This window comes from Bombina bombina, chromosome 5 (genome assembly GCF_027579735.1).
Source record: "Bombina bombina isolate aBomBom1 chromosome 5, aBomBom1.pri, whole genome shotgun sequence".
Classification (NCBI taxonomy): Eukaryota; Metazoa; Chordata; class Amphibia; order Anura; family Bombinatoridae; genus Bombina; species Bombina bombina.
Window position 1 is genome coordinate 503,044,349 of NC_069503.1, and position 21,866 is coordinate 503,066,214.

General features: G+C 37.8%; 1 protein-coding gene across 2 annotated transcripts in view; it reads right to left on the bottom strand.

The window, feature by feature from the left end:
- Positions 1 to 21,866, bottom strand: part of AOAH (acyloxyacyl hydrolase) — a 411,773-nt gene that overhangs the window by 232,263 nt on the left and 157,644 nt on the right. For both annotated transcript variants that reach the window (XM_053714415.1, XM_053714414.1), the window contains exons 7-9: positions 19,880 to 19,928; positions 17,012 to 17,082; positions 12,540 to 12,588 (exon numbers count right to left, since the gene is read on the bottom strand). In XM_053714415.1, coding sequence (XP_053570390.1) covers positions 12,540 to 12,588; positions 17,012 to 17,082; positions 19,880 to 19,928 — 169 coding nt within the window. The remainder of the gene's footprint in view (positions 1 to 12,539; positions 12,589 to 17,011; positions 17,083 to 19,879; positions 19,929 to 21,866) is intronic.

The following is a 21,866-nucleotide window of genomic DNA, read 5'->3' on the forward strand; positions in this document are numbered from 1 at the left end:
TGGCGGCCTCACCACAAGGATTCAGCTCCCCCCAAACACGGGGTATTGCAGTCGTGTTTAGACTGCCTTTTTCATCTCTAAGAGGGAATCATCACCCACAAGACGGTGCTACCTCAAGGGACTATTCTGCTAAAACAACCACACCTAACTCCCTATGGTCTCCATCACCTTGGATAACGCCCATCTCTGGGGGTCTCCCCCCTCATGCTGGAGGCTACACCCCTCGTTAATTTCCAGGGCCGGCCGGAGTCGAAACCTCTAAGGTTACCTCCGATTTTCTGGTCACCAATGATAACGCTAAGACAGACGACCCTGTGCTTTGGGCGACCCTGAAGGCTTTCATGAGGGGCCACTTTATAAAACAAGCCTCAAAAACCCGTAGACTTACGGGAAAGCCCCTTGCTCAATTATATTCGAAGTTACGCTCACTAGAAAAACACAATAGAGGAGGCCCCTCGAAACTGATGGCAGAACAGATAGCAACCATAAGATCCAAAATTAACGTAATTGAGGAAAAAAGGGTACAATCAAATCTCCTGGCCCATAAACAATTATACTACTACAAAGGTAACATAGCCGATAGACTCCTAGCTCATAAGCTCCGAACTCGTACACAACAACGTCGAATCCTGTCTATTAAAACTCAAAAAGGGTCTGTATACGCCCCAAAAGACATAGCAAGTGCATTTGCTCAGTACTATACCGCATTATATAATTTGGACTCCTCCCCCGGGAACCCTAGGGCCCCAAAACTGCAGATTGAACAGTTTCTATCTTCCCTTTCCCTCCCAGTCCTATCGGTGGAAGATGCCCAGTACCTCTCTGGCCCACTGACCACCGACGAACTGCAACAAGTGATCTCCTCGCTTCAGTTAAATAAAGCCCCAGGACCGGACGTATTCACTACTCTATTTTATAAAAACTTATTCCCCGCAACTGATACCTCTTCTCGCCAGATTTTTCAACTCTACTTTTAATACAGGCAAACTCCGTCCAGAGTTACTTGAGGCCTCCATCATCACTTTACCTAAAGAGGGGAAGGACCATTCTCTCTGTGAGGGTTATAGGCCGATCTCTTTAATAAACATGGATGTAAAGCTTTATGTGAAAATATTGGCCACAAGATTAAATAGGTTTCTCCCAGAATTAGTAGGCCCGGACCAGGTCGGCTTTATCCTGGGTAGGCAGGGCCCCGACAATACGAGACGCCTCTTGAACATATTTACTGAGGCTGCAGACATGCGAGTTCCCCTTCTTGCCCTTTCAATGGATGCCAAGAAAGCGTTCAACAGGGTGAGATGGGACTAAATGTTCTCAACATTGTCGGCGTTTGGCCTCCCGGAACCCTTCATTACCGCAGTGAGATCTTTATACTCGTCCCACGGCGAAAGTAAGAGGTTTAGACTTCTGCTCAGAAAAGGTGCAGATCACTAACGGCACAAGACAGGGTTGCCCCCTGTCTCCACTGCTGTTTGCCCTAGCTATCAAACCATTAGCCGTTGCATTAAGGATCTCAACCCAAGTCAAGGGTCTAGTCCTTCACGACACCCCCCAGAAATAAGGCCTCTACGCGGATGATCTGACTGTTTTCATTACAGACCCGGAGGAATCCCTCCCTGGTTTCTTTGACCTCCTAGACAGGTTTGGCAGCTTCTCTCACTATAAATTGAATTTAAGTAAAACTGTAGCATACCCCCTAAACCTACCCGACCCTGTACTAAAATCCCTCAAGAAAAAATATAAATTTCATTGGTCTTTATCAGGTCTCAAACACCTTGGGGTGTTCCTTTCCCATGACACTGGCTTAGTTCTGTCTAAGAACTTTCACACCTACCTCTCTCAACTCCAAATAGATGTATGCTCCAGAAGATACAATGAAATCTCCTGGCCGCAGTAAAAATGATGCAGCTCCCCAAACTAACATACTTTTTCCATTGCCTACCGATAAAGGTCCCACTCTCATTGCTGAGCGGTGATCAACTGGTATATTTGGAATGGGAAGAGGCCCCGAATCGCAGCCTCTTTGTTACAACGCCCAGTCCTGGCCGGTGGTCTAGGTCTTCTGAATATACGGCTTTATTATGAGGCCGCCCTTCTATCCCATATTTCTGAATGGAACACAAAAAAGGCCGCTCCCCGCTGGCTGGAACTGGAGCAGGTCTCCTTACCGGCCCACCTAACACTTATGGATCTTCTATGGATCCCACCCCACTGCCCTTCGGACTTCCAGACTCACAACAAAATCATCTTGCATTGCAAGAACTCCTGGCCACGCCTTCGCCACTATAATCTGGTCTCCCCACATCCCTCACCCAATCATTCAATATCGGGCCTCTTTTTGGGCCCTCCACTCGCTGGTCCAGTGGTGCGTCATGCCCTCTCTACTCTCAAAATTATGGACCTCTTTTTGGGAGGAAACCCAAAGTCCCTTGATGACCTGGCCCATAACCATGCTATCCATCCCAAGTTCAGATTTGATCTACTAAGACTTCGTGAGGATTCATGAACGCCCCACCTCAGCCACAGACACCTTGAGATACCCGGATATCTAGGGACTCCCATCACATTTCCCCCCTATCCTCCAACTATCAAATTCTTCTCAATGCTTTTAAACTCACTAAAATCAGGCAGATGGAGGACTGGGAGAAAGACTGAAGGGTGGAGCTGTCTGTGGAGGACTGGTCTGATGCAATCCAGCATACTAAATCGTCAATTCATTGCATGACATTGTACAAACTGTTCTATAAGTTAATAACCCAATGGCATTACGTTCCCTCAAAGCTACACAAAATGTTCCCGGGCAGCTCCCCCCTCTGTTGGAGAGGCTGTCAACAGATGGGCGATCCCCAACATGTTTGGTGGGCTTGTCCTATCATTGCCCCCATGTGGATGGTAGGACTTCCGGTAGGCGTGGCAAGAGAAGCAGCAAGACGCTGAAGGGCTCGTGGAGCCAAGCAAAGGAAAAGTAGCCAGAAAAGATCTGCCTTATTTACAGATTCCCAATTGCGGGGTAAAAGGTAGCTCTGCCCAGGGAACGGCTTGCAGACGGGCAAGCAGAGCAGACGGAAGCCCACAGATTGCCGCACATTGGCCGGACGGCACTGTACCAGACACACGCCACAGTAAGGTGCCAGAAAAGGAACAGACAAAAGGGACGGACAGCGGAGCAGTAGGCAGCTTGGCGGGACTTCAAGAGGTAGCCACAAATCTTCATATTTCCGTACCAACATAAGTACCTGGCGTAGGCGCACGACGGACATGAGATATCGTGACTGAAGTGGGTCTGAGGTAACAAACGGTGAAGTGGCTTGGAGTCCGCCAAAGAGTTGCAAGCTACGCAGAAAGGAAAACCGGAGCAGTAAAAACCGCAAGTAACACTAAGGGTAACGTTGTATTATAAATGCTGTGTAGCGTGTGTCTGTGCTGAAGAATCAGAGACTTGATGTATGGTGCAAGTGATTGGAAGTGAAGACGTATAGTGACAAAGCCTATAATATCAGAGACTCAAAACGCAGGGGCTGGAAGGCAAACATTGTGTCGGGTACTGCCTGGAGGTTCTTAGAATAGGCAGAAAATAACCCAAAATCGACAGCAGAAGCCTGAAGGGATCATAACAACGGTGGAGTCTGTTTAAAGTATTTCAATTGCCTGGGTGTTTATCAGAAAGTACGACAAGCTGAGACTCAGGTGCAGACTGAGACGAGTATATTTGGGAATCGCTTGCTAGCATGGTTATATTGGTCTGTACAAGGGGACATTGTCGCAGAGACACTAATACTGTAGAGTGAATCATACGCAGACATTGACTCGTCACAAAGCAAAGAAGCCATAAGACACATAGGCTTCGCTATCAGTCACCCTTAGGGGTTAGAACAAAAGCTAAAGCGCAACAGTATATATAAATAGAGGTGGATTACTGGGGCCTTCAAATTATCTTGCTGCAAACAGTCTTATCCAGCAACAGAGAAAACATAGGAACTAAAAATATAGGCAGCAAAGAACTATAGGATTTACAACAATAAAAGAGCAGTTGCTGTGCAGATAAGAAGAGGAAAAGTTGGACAGTCCCTATATAAGGAGTTATTATTTACACATTGAGGGGGAGGTCACCGCACTGAGGAACTGTTATGGTTACATTTCAAAATGCCATAAGGGCATAGAACACGGGTGTCAAACACAAGGCCCGCGGGCCGAATCCAGCCCGCTAGACCTCGTCATGTGACCCGTGTAGCCGCCGCCGGCCTCCAGCCTTCACCTTTTATTCTCGCTTTTTTTTTTTGGACACAAGAAAGCCGCCTCTTCAGCGCATGCGCAGCAGCCTACAAGCCAGAGAACGTCTGCCCTCTAGCGGCGCCGGCCGTTCTACACAGGAAACCTCCACTTTACATGCATTCAGGAAACCTCCACTTGTTTTTATATTGAGCGCATGCCATCCTGTGATGTGACAGATCCAACGGCTGCCTGAACCCTTCTCTCCTATACTGTAAGTACATATGATGTATGTGGGGGGGGGGAGGGGGGGTCTGCTTATTAGGGGGGATCTGCTTATTATTCTGCTCAAAAGTCTGAGCGGTAAACTTTGGATACTGAACAAGACCAAGCTCAGATCACGCATCACTGATGATAACCTCCATGCTGTTTTGCGGATTGCTACAGCACAAGACTTAACGCCAGACATCGATGGACTGACCTCAGGAAAACGATGTCAGCCATCTAGTCAGAAAAGTAAAAAAAAAGTTAATGCCTTGTGTTTGCCATATGTATAATAAACAGTGTTTGGCAATATTTGTATGTTTTAAAAAAAAAAAAAAATTACTGTCTGTTACCAAAAATCATTTTTCAATAAATTGTACAATAATTGTACATTTGAATATCTACTTGCCATTATTCTGACTATGTTTCTGCTTTCAGAGCTAGTTATTACTTACATTATTACAAAAAACAGTAATAATTGAATGCAGTGACAATAATTTATGATAATAAAGAGTGGACACATAGTCCTACAGATACAACCGGCCCTTTGAGGGTGACCAAACTGCTGATGCGGCCCCCGATGAATTTGAGTTTGACACCCCTGGCATAGAGGATTTATGAAGTGCAACTGTTGATATATGAGCACTAGGAATGTTTTGATGTATTATATTGATGTATTATAGAGTTTTAACAGATTGTTGAAAAAGTCACAAAAGGATAAGATATATAAGGTTCTGGGAGGAATGTATTAAGGAGAAAACCCCCGCAGAATAAGGTAATTCTGCGTAGGCACTGTGTTCACATATTGAGGGGAAGGTTCCCTCACTGAGGATTTTTTAGAAATACACTGTAAGAAGCCATAGAGATACAGAAACTATAAATGGCTTAATTTTGGATTAATGGGCACAAAAAAATTGTTTTGATATGGTATAAAGTTTTAATTGATACTTGAAACAGTCACAAAAGGTAAAATTAGTACGACCGAGAGAGGAGTATACCTGGGTAGAAGGGGTCGAATTAACTAATAAAGGGAAGTAAGGTTCGCTTTTTCTTTTTTTTTGCTTTTTTTGCTTTTTCTTTTCTTGGTTTAAGTAGCACATTCACCATAAAGTAAGGTAGATAAAGACACAATAGAAGGGAGTATTATTTATTAATAGGGACACAAGGGACCTACAGTATATAGACAGATCAAAAAGGTCCGCCCATTGCTTAGCTCTAAGTGTGCTGTTAAAATGTAGGAAGGCTAAACAGAGGGGGTGAGACAGCAAATGATACGGTATCAGGTAGTCGCTGAAGCTCTAAGGCTAAAAGTTGCATGGTGGCTTTTTAAAAAAAAAAAAAAACTTATTGAGCGTATATTGGTTATACCCATCTTACTTAAGGGAATTGACATAGTAATATTTGGAGGCTGAATGGTCGGTGTGGCCTGCTCCTCTATATCCTCTTCTTTCTTTTCTCTGTTGGTGTATCTTTCCTTCTGCTGGGGTTGTCTGGTAGTTTGTATATGGATAAATATATTACGAATATGAGAAACAGGTCACCTATAATGCCGGTGAAAAAAGACAAAAAATTGAAATCCCTGCATGAAAGTATTGTAGAAGCAGACTTAGAAAATCCGAGCAAAAATACAGAGACCCAGTTAACAATAAATCAATTAGCTGATTTAATCTTACCACAGTTCGAGATTATAAAGAGAGAGATAGCTGACCTTTCACAAGATGTAAAACAATTTTCAACCAGAATGACTGAGGTAGAAAACAGGGTTTCTGACCTAGAGGATAAAGTATATACACAAGAGAAAGATGTAAGCCTACAGGCAGATCAGAATAAATCATTACAACTAAAGGTAGAAGATCTCGAAGATAGGTCCAGACACAGTAATGTAAGAATAGTGGGTCTACCAGAGACCAAGGAATTTGAGGACTTACTAAAATTTGGGTCAGTAACTTTACCAAAGCTGATAGGAATGCAGATTCAGGAGGAAAAACTGCAAGTTGAAAGGGCACACAGAATTGGAAATTACAGAGAATCACAAGAGGGTAACACTCGTTCACGTATGGTCTTAATCAAATATCTAAATTTTCAAGACAAGATCAACATTATGCGGCAGTATAGGATTAATCAACCACTTATAATAGAGCAGAAACAGGTGTATCTATTTCAGGACTTCTCCTTAGAAACATCTACCAAACGAAAAGCTATGGCGCCATACTGTACAGGATTGATCAAAGCACGCTTAAAAGCAACAATGAGATACCCGGCAAAAATCACAGTACTCAGTATGGAGGGCACCATAGCTTTAAATTCGGTGGATGAAGCTAAAACATTCTGTAAAGAAAACAATATTGTAGTATGAAGGATAAAGCACAAGTGAGTTCTTTTTTCTTTTTAGAGGGCAGCAGACAAAGTGACTGTGAGGACACGATAGTAGTGATAGGAGTAACAAGGTGGGTGGGGGGTTGCCGCATGTTTTTTTGTTTTTTTTTTCTATTCTCTCTCTCTCTCCTGTTCATCCCTCCCGCGTAAATGGCTAAAATGATGGCTCCATTAAAAATAATATCTTGGAATGTGGGGGGTATTACTTCCCCTGCCAAACGTAGAAATGTACTCAGAATGATTAAAAAAGGTAAACCTGATATTATATGTTTACTAGAACTGCACTTAAAAGGGCCAGAGATAGAAAAACTGAAAACAAATTGGATAGCGGAGATCATTGCCACACCATGTAGTAAGCGTAAGAAGGGGGTGGCTGTACTATTTAATAAAAATCTGGGGTATAATATTATAAAACAAGAGCTGGACCCTGAAGGGGGATATATAATAGTACAATTAAATATAGAAAACATAGTATGGACTATTTGCAACATATATGGGCCTAATGGGCTAGAAATAGATTTTTGGCAACAGTTGAAACAAAAATTAATACCATTTCTGGGCCAGAATTTAATCATAGCAGGGGACATGAATATAACATTACATCAGAGATTGACAGGCACAAGTTAAGACGTAAACAGGCTAATTTCAGAGAAGCAAAATGTTTGAGGAATTTTTCAAGTACGTTGAAAGTAAAAGATATCTGGCGTCTGCAACACCCAGATGACCGGACATTTACGTGCGAATCCAAAACACATAGAAACTTTTCCCGCATAGACATGTTCTTGATAGACGAACAGCTTCTTAGACTGGAAATAGAGACAGATATATTGCTGACATAGTCCTGACAGACCATGCTATAATCACACTGACAATATTTGCCACAGACAGATCTCAAAGAAAGACAAACACATTTCACTTTCCAGGACATTTGTGTAATAACCCGCAATTCACAAACTGGTTGAACCAGAAATGGCAAGAATATTATACATATAACCAACATACAGATAATACGGAAACTTTATGGGAGGCAGGGAAGGCGGTAATAAGAGGGGACGTGAAAGCTTATATGGTAAAGATGGTACGCAAACTGAAAGCATGGGAGACACAACTAGCAAATCAATTAAGGAATGCTTTTGGGAGATACAGAAGAAACCCTAATGACTCCAATTGGTGCAGATATTTAAGTAAAAAAGAAGAAAGGGAGAGTTTCCTCAAAGAAAAATGGGCTAGGGAAGACTTAAAGGCAAGGGTTATATATCAGGGCTATCAGGGCCTAAATGCAAAACACTTAGCTAAATTAACCAAATTTTGTAAGAAAAATAATATAGTAGGTGCAATCAGGGTAGGAGACAGATGTCTCAAAATATCTTCAGAAATTAGGGAGGCCTTTTTGGAATATTATAGAAAACTCTATAGTAGGCAAAAGATAAACAGTGTAGAAAAGGAAAGGTTCTGGCAGAGGGTGAATCTACCCCAGATAAAACGGGAGGCACTCCTACAAATAAACCTGCCAATTGCCGAGGCAGAAGTTGTCCAAATAATTAAAAGCTCTAAAACAGGGAAAGCGGCAGGACCAGATGGGCTGCCCGCCGAATTTTATAAGATAACAGTAGATTTAATTCCACCCTTATTAACCAGATTATATAATGATTATTACCAGAAAAAGGAGATGAATTCGAGATATTTTACGGATTCAATAATCACATTGATCCATAAAAAAGGGAAAGACCCAGAAAACTTAGCATCATATCGCCCTATATCTTTACTGAATCAAGATTATAAAATATTAATGTCAATTATTTCAGCAAGACTTAAAAAAATAATAACAGAATTGATTCATCCAGATCAGGCGGGGTTTATCCCTGGACGAAATGCAGTTCACAACATGCGCAGGGTGCAGACAATTTTAGATCATTTTTATCAGCTCGGCAAGGTGGAAGGGAAAACACCCAAGAAAGACTTAGCAATTGTCACAATCGACGCAGAAAAGGCGTTTGATTCCATTATATGGAATCATCTTTTTTCAACACTAGAGAATTTCGGATTTTCCGGTAACCTTGTCAAGCTGATTAAACTAATTTATAATAAACCGAAATCACAATTATTAGTAAACGGGGAGCTCTCAGAATATATTACATTAGAGAAAGGTACACGACAGGGGTGCCCACTTTCACCCTTACTATTTGATCTAGCAATAGAACCCCTTGCAGTAAAGATCAGGATGGAGGTACAAGCACTAACAATAGGGGAGCAGAAGACGTTAATATCTTTATATGAAGACGATATCTTATTGTTTATACAAGATTCCAACAAAAATATTCCATTAGTGATGGATATTATAGGGAGATTCAGTACTTTTACGGGATATAAAATTAACCCCTCTAAATCAGAATTATTATGGGTGTTTAAAACCAGATTAAGCGCAAATAGTGTTTTCAAAGAGGTCAACCATATTAACTATTTAGGGATTAAAATTGGGAAGAACCCAGGTCAGTGGTATCAGTTAAACTATAAAGCGGTTTTTTAAAACATGCAAGCAAATCTTGAGAAATGGAATTTGTATTACCTCTCACTTTCAGCAAGGGTAATGTTGCTGAAAACAATTTTTTTTCCGAAAGTATTATTTTTATTACAAAATATACTAATTCTTATACCACAAAGAGATATAGACAGATATAATAAGGCATGTACGCGTTTCATCTGGGGAAAAAAGAAATCTCGTCTGTCAATAGAAAAATTAAGCGTAATAAAGAATTTTGGAGGATTTGCCCTTCCTAATATTAAATATTATAATATTATTACATAAATGAAATTCGGTCTAGACTGGCTTACAAACTCGGAATATGTTACATATTATGATTTAGAATCAGAGATGATTAAACCATTTAACTTAAAGGCCATATTGCATTGCCCATACAATAAACTACCAAGGAATATTGGTAATCTTGGTACCATAGCAAATATAGTAAGGGCATGGCAAAAGTATTGCAATATATTGAGTCAAAAGTTTCAGGTCTCAAGACAGTTACCCATAGTGGGTTGTGTGGATTTTTTACCAGGACTGCAAAATAAGGTATTTGTCGAATGGAAAGCCAAAGGGATTATTGATTTCGCACAACTAAGGATGGGAGAGAGCGGTGAGATAAAATCTTATGAAAATATAGCTGCAGAATTTCAATTGCCCGCAAATTTTTTTTGCATACTTACAAACCCGACACTATATTGCAACACAAAACGCTTTATTTGGTACTGACTGGCAACAAGCGCAAATAGACTCAGTTCTCAAGTTATATAAGGTAGGAATTAGGTCGATTTCATACTGGTATCAACAAATAATGCAGGTATTAGGACAATGTCACATAAATAGCCTGAAAGATAAATTCCTAAAATATTTTAGTACAATTTAAGTAGAAGAGGTTATGGAAAGTATCAAATTGGCAGAGGAAGCCACAGATAGGGTGAACTGGTGAGAATCGCAACTTAAATTAATAAATCAGTATCATCTGACGCCAGAGAGATTATGTAAGTGGGCAACGCCACAACAAAGTGTGTGTAGCAGATGTAGGGAACAGAAGGCTAATTTATTACACTGCCTATGGGAGTGCCCTAGAATCTTGCAATTTTGGTTAAAAGTACAATACTGGATAAACAAATACCAGGACGTAAGAGTGGCATTAGATCCATTACAAATATTTTTTCTGAGTAAAAAGGGGAATGTGGATGATAGGCTTTTACTGAACACAGTAATTCTAGCTGCACAGAATTTAATATTCAGTAAATGGAAAAATAAATCAGCCCCTAGTATAAAGGAGTTAGTAAATATCATTAAACTACAAATGATAATAGAACGGCAAGATCTGAAATTGAGATCCAGAAAATCTTACAGAAATTTTTAAAAAAAATGGAAGAAATATATCTGTTCATGGCCGATGTCAAGTCAAAAACAATTTATAACACCACTAATAAATGCTATACCCTTTATGGAATTAGTTGCAGCAGAGGCTATACCAGCACACTGGGTATTATAAAGCTTTCAGGGGTATGAGCAAGGGGTAGGGGATGAAGGGGGATGGGTGGCGGAGAGAGAGCGAGGTGCAAATTAATATTTTTTATTTAATATAAAAAAATTTTGTTTGTTTTTGTTTTTGTTGTTGCCCCCCCCCCATTAATTAATTAATTAATTAATTAATTATTTATTTATTTATTCAAGAGATATATAGAGATCTTAGATGACTAGAATTAAGGGAAACCACTTGGATAAGTGGTTAGTATACTTTTCAGGCAGTAGACCGGTCTATAGGGTCAGTAATCAGTAGAATTTAGGTTAATCCACTTTGGATAGAGGTATTATGTTAGCCCGAACTTCATACTATAAGGGATAAAATATAATTTCCAGGTGTATAAGTTAATTAGACAGAGGTCTGTTTATTGTGTTTTTTTTTCTATGCTGCTGTACAAATTGAGTTCTCTATTGATTGTGATGTGAAAATGAATAAAGAAATATTTAAAAAAAAAAAAAAAAATCATTGCCCCCATGTGGAGCAAACTGGAGGTGCTGTGTTGCCAACTGGGACTGGTGACGTCCCTGCCCCCGGAAAGGCCTCTGATTCATGGTGGCCTCCGACCCCTCTCTGCACCCAACCATGCTCTTTTCATAACGATCACAATGGCGGCAAAACTTTTAATTGCCAGAAACTGGAAAAAACCTGACCCCTAACTGGCAGGCCCTGATCCAACTTATTTCTTACTTTTGGTCTATGGAGAGTTACGTATATACCTCTCGCCAACAAATAGACCTGTATGCTATGATCTGGGAGCCCTGGGATTCACTGGGGGAGGGCAAGATTCTCTCCTGGTAGTCTGGCAGGCTATAAATGTTTCCCCTTTTCTTTTTTTTTCTTCTTTTTCTCCTCCTCCCCAACTACCCCCCTACCCTATTCCTCCATGAGAATCTCCCATCAGATTACTGTCAAATGGACTTTTTCTACTCCTAGGTATGCATGTACACTCCATTGTGCATAATGACTTAGTCTTGGAACCTCAATGTTCTTGTTTGTTTGCTTCCTTAATATAAGTTATATATTTTTGCTCTGTTTAAAGGAAAAAAAAGAAAAGAAAAAAAACAAAGGAGAAAAATTGAATAATTCTTCATTTTGATGTTAAGTCCTTCAGGGTTGACCTCCTTAGGTTCTGATTCTTGATTGTGGTATGTTTAATACTAAACCCAGATGGAGGTCTCCCACTTTGTTGTAGCTTTTATATAGGTATTACAATACTCGTTGTACATTTTTCTGTGACTCTGATCTCAATAAAAAAATATTCTTTAAAAAAAAAAAAAAAGAGAAACACCGGGCACCCGCTGAACATGCTCCTGGAGCAAACTAATAACCACATGAAAGCCAATGTAATGCACTTTGCTAGGAAATTCTGAATGGAATGAGGCACAGGCAGTCTAAAATGGTATATACTAGATATATTTTATATACATCATTAAGTGATTTTCTGAACAATATTGCACTGTGTACCAAATAAATACAAACTATAGCAATAAAATATAAAATACTTAGCACTGCATGAAAAATTCTTATTAAAACTAAAAGCAAAATGGTAAATTATAAATAATTTTTATATATTCTGTTTTGTCTCTTTTTCAATTCTGACTTGATTTACAGAATAGTGCAGATACTCACTGAAATTCCATTGCAGTTGCTGTCTTGTACAGAATCCCAGTTAGCTGGTCTAAATGAGCATAAAATATGTTATTAAAATACAATTACCAAAAATGCTCAGTATACATTTACAAGCTTTTTAATCAGTTAATAATAGTTGCATCATATTAAGATAACAATGTAGCATGTTTTAATTCGTTTTCTAAGCCACTCCAATACATAAGAAGAGCCCCAACTGAATTGGAAATAACATTTGAATTAGTAAAAAATACAACATAGGTTAAATGGACTTTAGATACAACATAAATGCTTGAGGAAAGATGTATTCCTATTTAATTGCTCATAAAGCAATGAGCACTGCCATGTTGTAACCTAGATTTCCTTCTCTGCTGAGGCCAAAGAGGGACAGTTATAGATGGTGCAATAAGCATTTGCATTTGGATTTGGTCAAATGTGAAAAATAATGATTGAATGAATGTGACCAAAACTTGAGTTGATCTGTAGATGGGAAAGGTTTCAAATTTACACTAGTCAATTTACAACTCAGCAATGTACTTGTCAGTTGTAAGTTAATGTTTGTAAGCTTCTCTGTTCTTGACAATCCTATCTCCGTTTCAATAAACAAATAAGTGGGCTGCTGTTGGTTTGTAGCAGTAGGCTTTTTTCCATGCCTAGGTCTAAAATTTAGTAAAAACACAAAAGACGGATTGTTTTTATCTATGATTATGCCTGGTCCAAATAGCATCCATCGACTTCATTGACTCATTAAATGTTAACTCATTTTAAGTTAAAAGTATACTTTGTATAAGCATGATAGTTTTTAAAATGTGAAACTTTCTATTATAAAGCAAGACTAAATTTAGGGCTAGATTTATCAAAGGCTAGGCGAACTCTGTATGTGCTTCGCCTGTAACTGCGCCCCAGCTCGCCTCCGGAGAAGCGCACATGTGTGCCTGAATTTATCACAAAAATAGACATAACGTTGCACAGGCGAGCTGGGGCGTAATAATGATAAATTTCACCTGTCGGCAAAAGCATTTACTCCCTATTTATCACAGTACATCCCTATAAATATTTACGCCGCCATGTTTTGATTATTAAAAAAAGCGTTTTTTAGGTAACTATTTAGCTTATATTTATATTATATAATGTTTCTGTACTGTTTTTGCCATATGTTGATAATTTAAGATCACAAAAATAAATAAATCAATATATTGATATATATATATATATATATATATATATATATATATATATATATATATATATATATATATAAAACTGTTGGTACCCATATGCGCCTGTGGAAGCGCAAATTTCTTGCAATAACAGTCTCTTTTTGTTGCTGAGCCTTTGAAAAATTAGTTAAAAGAAGAAAGTACTGCATCACAAGATGTAAAAGCATGTATTATAATGGTGTTCGTCTCAGTCTGTATGGCGAAATATACAACACGCAATTGAAGCCGAAATGTCAGTTCCCTATCGGCACAAAGCAATGATGAATTCCAAACAAGTCGTATTTCTATGTCTGCATCTAAAATTACGTCTGTAAGCAATGTGTATTAGCACTGTCGGGAGCGCGCCCGTGTGCCTAGGCGAAGGCGAACAGATTTCTTTCAGATTTGCGCAATTAAAGGCGTACAGTAGTTTACTGAATATGGGGATCAGTGCGTATGCGTTATTTTGAGCGTGATTATAGCAGAATGACTTTGATAAATCTAGCCCTAAGCATCAGTACTACTGGTAGACTACTTTATTGTGGTTGTGTCTGAGCTTAAAAAAGGAACTTTCCAGCCAAAACTAAAATGCAACTCAATGTAGTTCACTTTTGAGCAGAAACATTTTTGCAATACACATTTATTAGCAACAATGCTTCTAGTAAAAGCTATTCATTTTCAGTGTGAGCTTTAACAGTGCATGTCTATGTGAAACATATCTAAATATGCTTCAGCATTTTAAACAGTGTGTCTGTTCAAAAACATGACAGTGATGTGTACCATGTAAATTAAGTCAGAGAGGCCCATTTATCAAGCTCCGTATGGAGCTTGATGGCCCCTGTTTCTGGCGAGTCTTCAGACTCGCCAGAAACAGCAGTTATGAAGCAGTGGTCAAAAGACCGCTGCTCCATAACCCTGTACGATCGGGTTGATTGACACCACCTGCTGGCGGCCCATTGGCCACGAGTCTGCAGGGGGCGGCGTTGCACCATCTGCTGGTGCAATGCTGAATACGGAGATCGTATTGCTCTCCGCATTCAGCAAGGTCTTGCGGACCTGATCCGCACTGTTGGATCAGGTCCGCAAGACCTTTGATACATAGGCCTCAGAGCCTACACAGTACAAGGCACCTTCTGCTCTCTGATCAGACACACTGTTCAAAGTAATGGTGCATGAAGCATATTTAGATATGCTTCCCGTGCACATGCACAGTAAAAGCTCACACTGACAGATTTTATTAGAAGTGATGTAAGGTAAATAAAACAACATTGCATTATACATGTGTTGTGATGTATATTGCTGTTTTTGCTTTAAAATACCTCTGAAAAAGTGTACTTGTTCTATTGCTTCTATTGAGGCAAAACACAAGCTAATTAACATCTGCCTTTAAATACCCAACACAAAGAGGATCAGGAATACATATTCCACCAGAATTTTCATGGTGTTTTCTTATAAAGCTCTTAATCCCTTGTGCCATATTGGCATAGGTACCAGTAACAAATATGGCAGGGGAGAAAGGGAGGGTAAGAGTTCTATTGGGGGGTCAGGGGGTGGAAGGGGGAGGAGGAATCCCTACACTACACAAAAATAAATATATTTTAAAAAGTCCTAAACTGCATACTCACAGACTGTCTGCCATCACCTAAGATGGTGGTGACCAGTGTACTTACAGACTGTCTGCCATCACCTAAGATGGTGATGACCAGTGTTGGGGGAGGAGGGAACAGAGCTGTTTGGGAGGGATCAGGAAGGGGTCTGGAGGTGTCAGTCGGGAGGGTAATCCCTACACTACAGGAAAAATTAAATTTACAAGATAACTGATTAATACCTTTGCTGACAGGAATTTCAGAAGTGTTGTGCGCAGATGTAATTAGCGGCCTTCTAATTGTCAAAAATCAATGGCAAAGCAATGCATGTCTGTTAATTCTGAGCACCACAGAGAAGCTTTTGCAACCATGTATCTCTTGACTGAAGTAGTTATGTGTAAATAGTTTCAGTGAAATGCCCAAAGTTTGCAGCAACAGTTAATAATTTTTTTTTATATGATCCTATTTGGCAGCCAAATAGTGGAATCAAATATAACAAAAAGGACCTAGATCAATACCTTGGGTTGTCTATTTTAAAATATATACCGTTTTCATAGGTAAATAAAAAAACAAAGGCTCTATTTCTGTTTAAACATGAAATGGAATGCACTGACTCAAAATCGGTGCTGCCATGTATTAACAGTATTTTGGAACAAACCTCAGTGAGAGGCAGCTTGTTTTCCAGAACAGAATGTTGATTTTTATAGTTTTCATATAAATACATTTGTGTCTTGCAAATAATGTATATTTATTTTCTACTGAAACAACATACTCTAGCATACAGATATGCAATGACTTGAAACTCGCTAAGAAACTTGTTGAGTGACAAACACAAATTGCACACAACCTATTCACACAGGAACACACACAAGCACACAAACTCACACTAAGTGTGTTCTGATATGCTTGGAAGCCTGTAGCTGCGAACAAGTGAATGTACGGCAACAAAATATCTCAGTCTTTGGTGCAAATTCAGGCACTAAGCCAGTGCAGGAGGATAAGATTCAGGAAACAAGCTAAGGTCAAGAGCAATTTATCAAACATATAACAGAGAACACCATGATGGAGATAAACTGACAGGCCGTGTGTCAAGACTGATATAGATCTCCAGGGTTATTGATAGCCTCTGCACTTGTGTAATTGGACGAGAGTAGGGGGGTGGTTTTATACAAGCAGCTGCTAGTGCAATGATAAATGCCAGCAGCAAGATGCTACTTGCTGTAGTCTTGGGCAGGGAGATTCCCTAGTTGGAGTTCATAGTCTGAAACTGACAGACTCCCTTCTTTTTTTCTCATTACCACCTCCCCCACTTCTGCTTTCTCGTTATTTCCTTTCCTACCATAAATTCTCCTCTTCTACTTTTGTATTATTGTTTTATTTATATACATTTTTAGTTTCTTATTATTTTCCTATCTCCCTCTTTCCTGCTTCTGTGCCATTCTTCAGAAGTCTCACTTCCCAAAGAAATTCTATCAATACTGAATAAAACAAAAAAGAGCAAACATTTGAAATTATTTAATACTATGGAAAATTAGAGTAGTAAATTTAGTTAATGGTACCTGACATTTTAAATAAAGTTTATTCTAAAGATTAGTAAAGCATCCTACTTGCCCCTCTATATTCTACCCTTTGTAATTAAATCCATTGAAATAAAATGTTCAGATAATTCATAAAAATCTAGACAAATCACCTTCTTCCAGGATACACAGAGTTATTGGCATCATTGCAATCTCTTCCTCTCCAATCATATCCTCTCATGGTCTAAAAACAAAAAACAATTGTTATAGGCAGTGCAGTGATTTAACCATAAAATGCCCTTAGAGCCTCAGACATATAAGATCCAAATGAGTCTGGTTGAGTCTTTAGATCACTATGTGAGTTTTCTTCTTTTGTAAAGTGTTTATTTGTACATGGCTATTAACTTAAGAAACAATAGAACACATTATCATCACATATATATTTACATGTATTATATATTGTCATTAAAGGAACGTATAACACCTCTCGCCTCTGAGAAAAAAGTTTGCATGCTCCATGCCCCGAAGAAGGGCACAAAAAAACCCAACAAATTATATAACCAATGCTTTTAAAAAGCAGCAAATCAAATAGCTGTTTAAGCAATTTGTAGCAATTTCAAAATCAAGGTTAAATCATTTTCTTTTTGGCCTCCTTAAGAGGCTGTGGATAGTTGGTTTTTTTATACAAAAAATTATTAAAAGAATATGAACCCCAATAGTTTTCTTTTGTGATTCAAATAAAGTATACAATTTTAAATAACTTTCTAATTTATTTCTATGATCAATTTTTTTCATTTTTCTTGGTATCTTTTGTTGGAAAGCAGGGACGTAAGCTGAGGGACCTGCCCATTTCTCGAGCACTTAATGGCAGCAGTTTTGTAAGAATGTTATCCATTTGCAAAAGCACTAGATGACAGCACTATTTTCTGCAATGTAGTGCTCCAGACGCTTACCTAGCTATCTCTTCAACTAAGAATATTATAAGAGTGAAGTCTGAAATCACTATGGGCCAAATTATGAGTGGTGCGCTAACAGTTACACATGAGCAATATCAAGCACAATTTAATTTAATGTGCACACTCAGAGCTCTAGTTAAAGGGACAGTCTAGGCCAAAATAAACTTTCATGATTCAGATAGAGCATGTAGTTTTAAACAATTTTCCAATTTACTTTTATCACCAATTTTGCTTTGTTCTCTTGGTATTCTTAGTTGAAAGCTTAACCTAGGAGGTTCATATGCTAATTTCTTAGACATTGAAGCCCACCTCTTTCAGATTGCATTTTAACAGTTTTTCACCACTAGAGGGTGTTAGTTCACGTATTTCATATAGATAACACTGTGCTCGTGCACGAGAAGTTATCTGGGAGCAGGCACTGATTGGCTAGACTGCAAGTCTGTCAAAAGAACTGAAAAAAGGGGCAGTTTGCAGAGGCTTAGATACAAGATAATCACAGAGGTTAAAAGTATATTATTATAAATGTGTTAGTTATGCAAAACTGGGAAATGGGTAATAAAGGGATTATCTATCTTTTAAAATAATCAAAATTCTGGTGTAGACTGTCCCTTTAACTGTTTCGCCAAAATAAAAAGTGTCACAAAACACATAAAAAATACATTACAAAGTACAGTTACACTACCTAATAAAATTATTATAAAAAAGTATTGCACAAAAAAGTTAGAAAGGCTCAAAGATATGAGATCCCGGGTGTTAGAAAAAAAAGGCAGGCAAAGGGCTTTAACACTGAGATACATACATATACATCTCTAAATATATGTATTTACAGACATATATACACATATAAACACATAAAAACATTTGTACACATATATAGACATATATATAAGTGCATTGGAGTCTTTTGCAGTCAAGTAGATGAAAACATGTAAAAGCATATTTATGCAATATTCATATTTAATAAATGTTTTAACTATGTATTTACTGTAAATATTTCACATTCCAATGTTCTGCACATAGAGAATATGATCTAAATATTTTACATAGTTATTCCTATACATATCAATATATACTTATACCTATATATATAATTATATATATATATATATATATATATATATATATAGGTATATATTGTAAAAAAAATACCATCAAATATATGTAGAAATGTGTATTTATGAATAAACAGAACATATTCTGCTATGTGAAGAACATTGGAATGTCAAATAATATCTTCATGTCAGGTTAGCGCACTTGAGAATATGTGATTGGGTTTGCATGCGAGTAGGGTTTTAAGTTTTTTTTCCACTTTTTTCTCATTTGAATTTTATGGGGGAATAAGTTAACGTAGTCACAACAATATTCTAAACAGCTTTTTGCGCACGCCGGTTTAGCGCGCAAGTTTTTACTTTTAACTTGTAATACAAATGCTACCTGACGCACGCAAAAAGCCTTCTTCTAGCAGAGATTACGTCACGTGTGAGCTTGAGCAATAAATACTGTTCCACTCGTAATCTGGCCCTTTATGTTTTAGGGTATGAAGCAAAATTGTATTTGACTACTCCTTTCTGGTAAGAGGAGAGGAGAAATTTTCAGTTCTTTCATTTTCTTTCTGATTGTAAAGTCTTAACATGGGTATGATCTACCTTAAAGCTACAAGAAACTCAAACATTTTCTTTCACGATTCAGATAGAGAATACAATTTTAAACAACTTTCCAATTTACTTCTATTATTTAATTTGCTTCCTTCTCTTGTTATTCTTTGCTGAAAGTTTTTTTCTAGATAAGCTCAGGAGCAGCAAAGAACCTAGGTTCTTGCTACTGATTGGTGGCTGCAGATATCTAACAGTTGTTATTGGCTCACCCATGTGTTCAGTTAGAAAACAGTAGTCGATTGCTGCTCCTTCAACAAATGATACTAAGAGAACAAAACAAATTATATAATAGAAGTAAATTCGAAAGTTGTTTAACATTTTATTCTGTATCTGAATCATGAAAGAAAATTTTGGGGTTTCATGTCCCTTTAAACAAATAAAAGATTATAATAATAAAAATAACAATAATGAGAAGACATTATGTACTTACAGGAAAAGAGCTGAAATTGTCTTTATCAAAATCTTGCAATGGTATTGAACTAAAGAAAATAAAAGAAATTGAAGAATTATTAGGCAGCCTTTGTTTTTGTTTCAAGCTTACTATTTCTAGATGTATTTTATCATGTGTGCAACCAACATATTTTGCCATAATATAGTCTTTGCTATACAAACTGTTACCTGAAACAGCTAATAAGTACAGCCGTTATGGAATTAAAGGGCTATTACAGTGAATAAAAAGTACATGCTCTAATTTGTTAGGGAATGTAATTTTTCCACCCTGCAACTCTATCTGCTAAACCACACAAAGGGGTTAACACATAGTTAAAGTACAGCTCTAGAGCTGCAGAGCACTGCTACCCCTGAGCATAAACTACTGCTAACCCATGCGTTAGTAGCACAACTGTTGTGCCATACTTTAGCTATGCATTTAACTCCTCTGCTGCGGTTAAATACAGAGTTACAGGGTTGTTAGTATTACATTTACGAGTTAGGAATTATGGATAATGTATAGGTGCATGTTATTTATTTGCTATAATGACCTTTTAACACTTAAAATAGAGCATGTGTATAACCAGACTCTATTAAGCTGTAAAAGGTTATGGAATTCAAAATTTTACTTTTATGATTCAAATGGAGTGTACAAATTTTAAAAACGTTCCTGTTTATGCCTATGGCAGAGTTCTATTTTCCTTCTTTTAGATACAACAAAGAATAAAATGAATGTCCCATACAATTAACTTTAATTGACTAAACAGCACACTACCCCTTTTGTTTTCTTTGGCAAAAGAAATAAATAAATGGTAAAGACTAAAATATTTATTTAAACACGCATATCTACACTCATACACTACACCTACATACACTACACCTTATGTATATATAAACATGATTATGTCGTTATTTATAACAGTAACAAACAGTTCAGTTTAATTAACTCTACTTTTAATGTTCCTTAATGTTATTTCTGTAAACATATTTGTATACTTTGGCAGCCAATCCAGCTCAATTATGCTAGTGTTCATCTCACTTGACTCATAATGCTCAATTTATAATTATATTTTCCTCCTTGAAAGGAGGAACCAGCAAACCAGATGGTATTTTGAAGGCTTTATTGTCTCTTTAGCTCCTGGTACTATCCATAGGATTACTTGTTTTTAAAATATGTTTTATGTATGGTAGGATGTCTTGTGTAGTAATGAGTGTTAGGTTTCTGGTTGTTAGTTAGTAAATATATTTACTAAATTCTCTATATTTTACAGAGGAAACTGAAGACTAAGCTCATTAATCAGTGGACATAATTCTCTTTCATGTATGATTACTTTTTCTAAGTTTATATTATGTCGGAAGGGGAAGTCTATTTTCATCTCTGAGGAAGTGACAGTTATATACCCCACAAAATGTGTTGGTCTAAGAAGGGAACATCATGATCTAATTCCATGCATTCTTCACTGTTACTAATAATTGTTACTAATAAAGTTTTGTTTTGTTTTTTATTTGAAAGGGATCTAAAAGTTCAAAAAGTATGTAATTTTAGCACTAGTGAACCTGTAACTCCTATAAAAAACACAAAGTTAAAATCCCATTCAAGAGCAGCAGAACTGCTGGTCCCCTAGTGGAAATTGCTGTTGTGCAAGTACTGCTACTGATTAGTCCCCTGAACTATTTAAGTTTAATTGTCTAGCATGAATTTACTGTTCGATATCTCTTAAAGGCACAGTAAAGTCAAAATTAAACTTGAATGATTCAGATAGAGCATGCAATTTTAAACAACTTTCCAATTTACTTCTGTTATTAATTTTGCATTGTTCTCTTGCTATCTTATATTGAAGAGTAAAACTAGGTAGGTTTATAACAAAGAGCTTTTCACGGCCACTACAGAAGGTACTCTTTGAGCCGTTACCAAAGGGGAGAGCCTCAGGAAGTGTCCCGTTCGGCAGTGTACTAGCCACTGATTAAGTGCTAGCAGGCGAGATTGT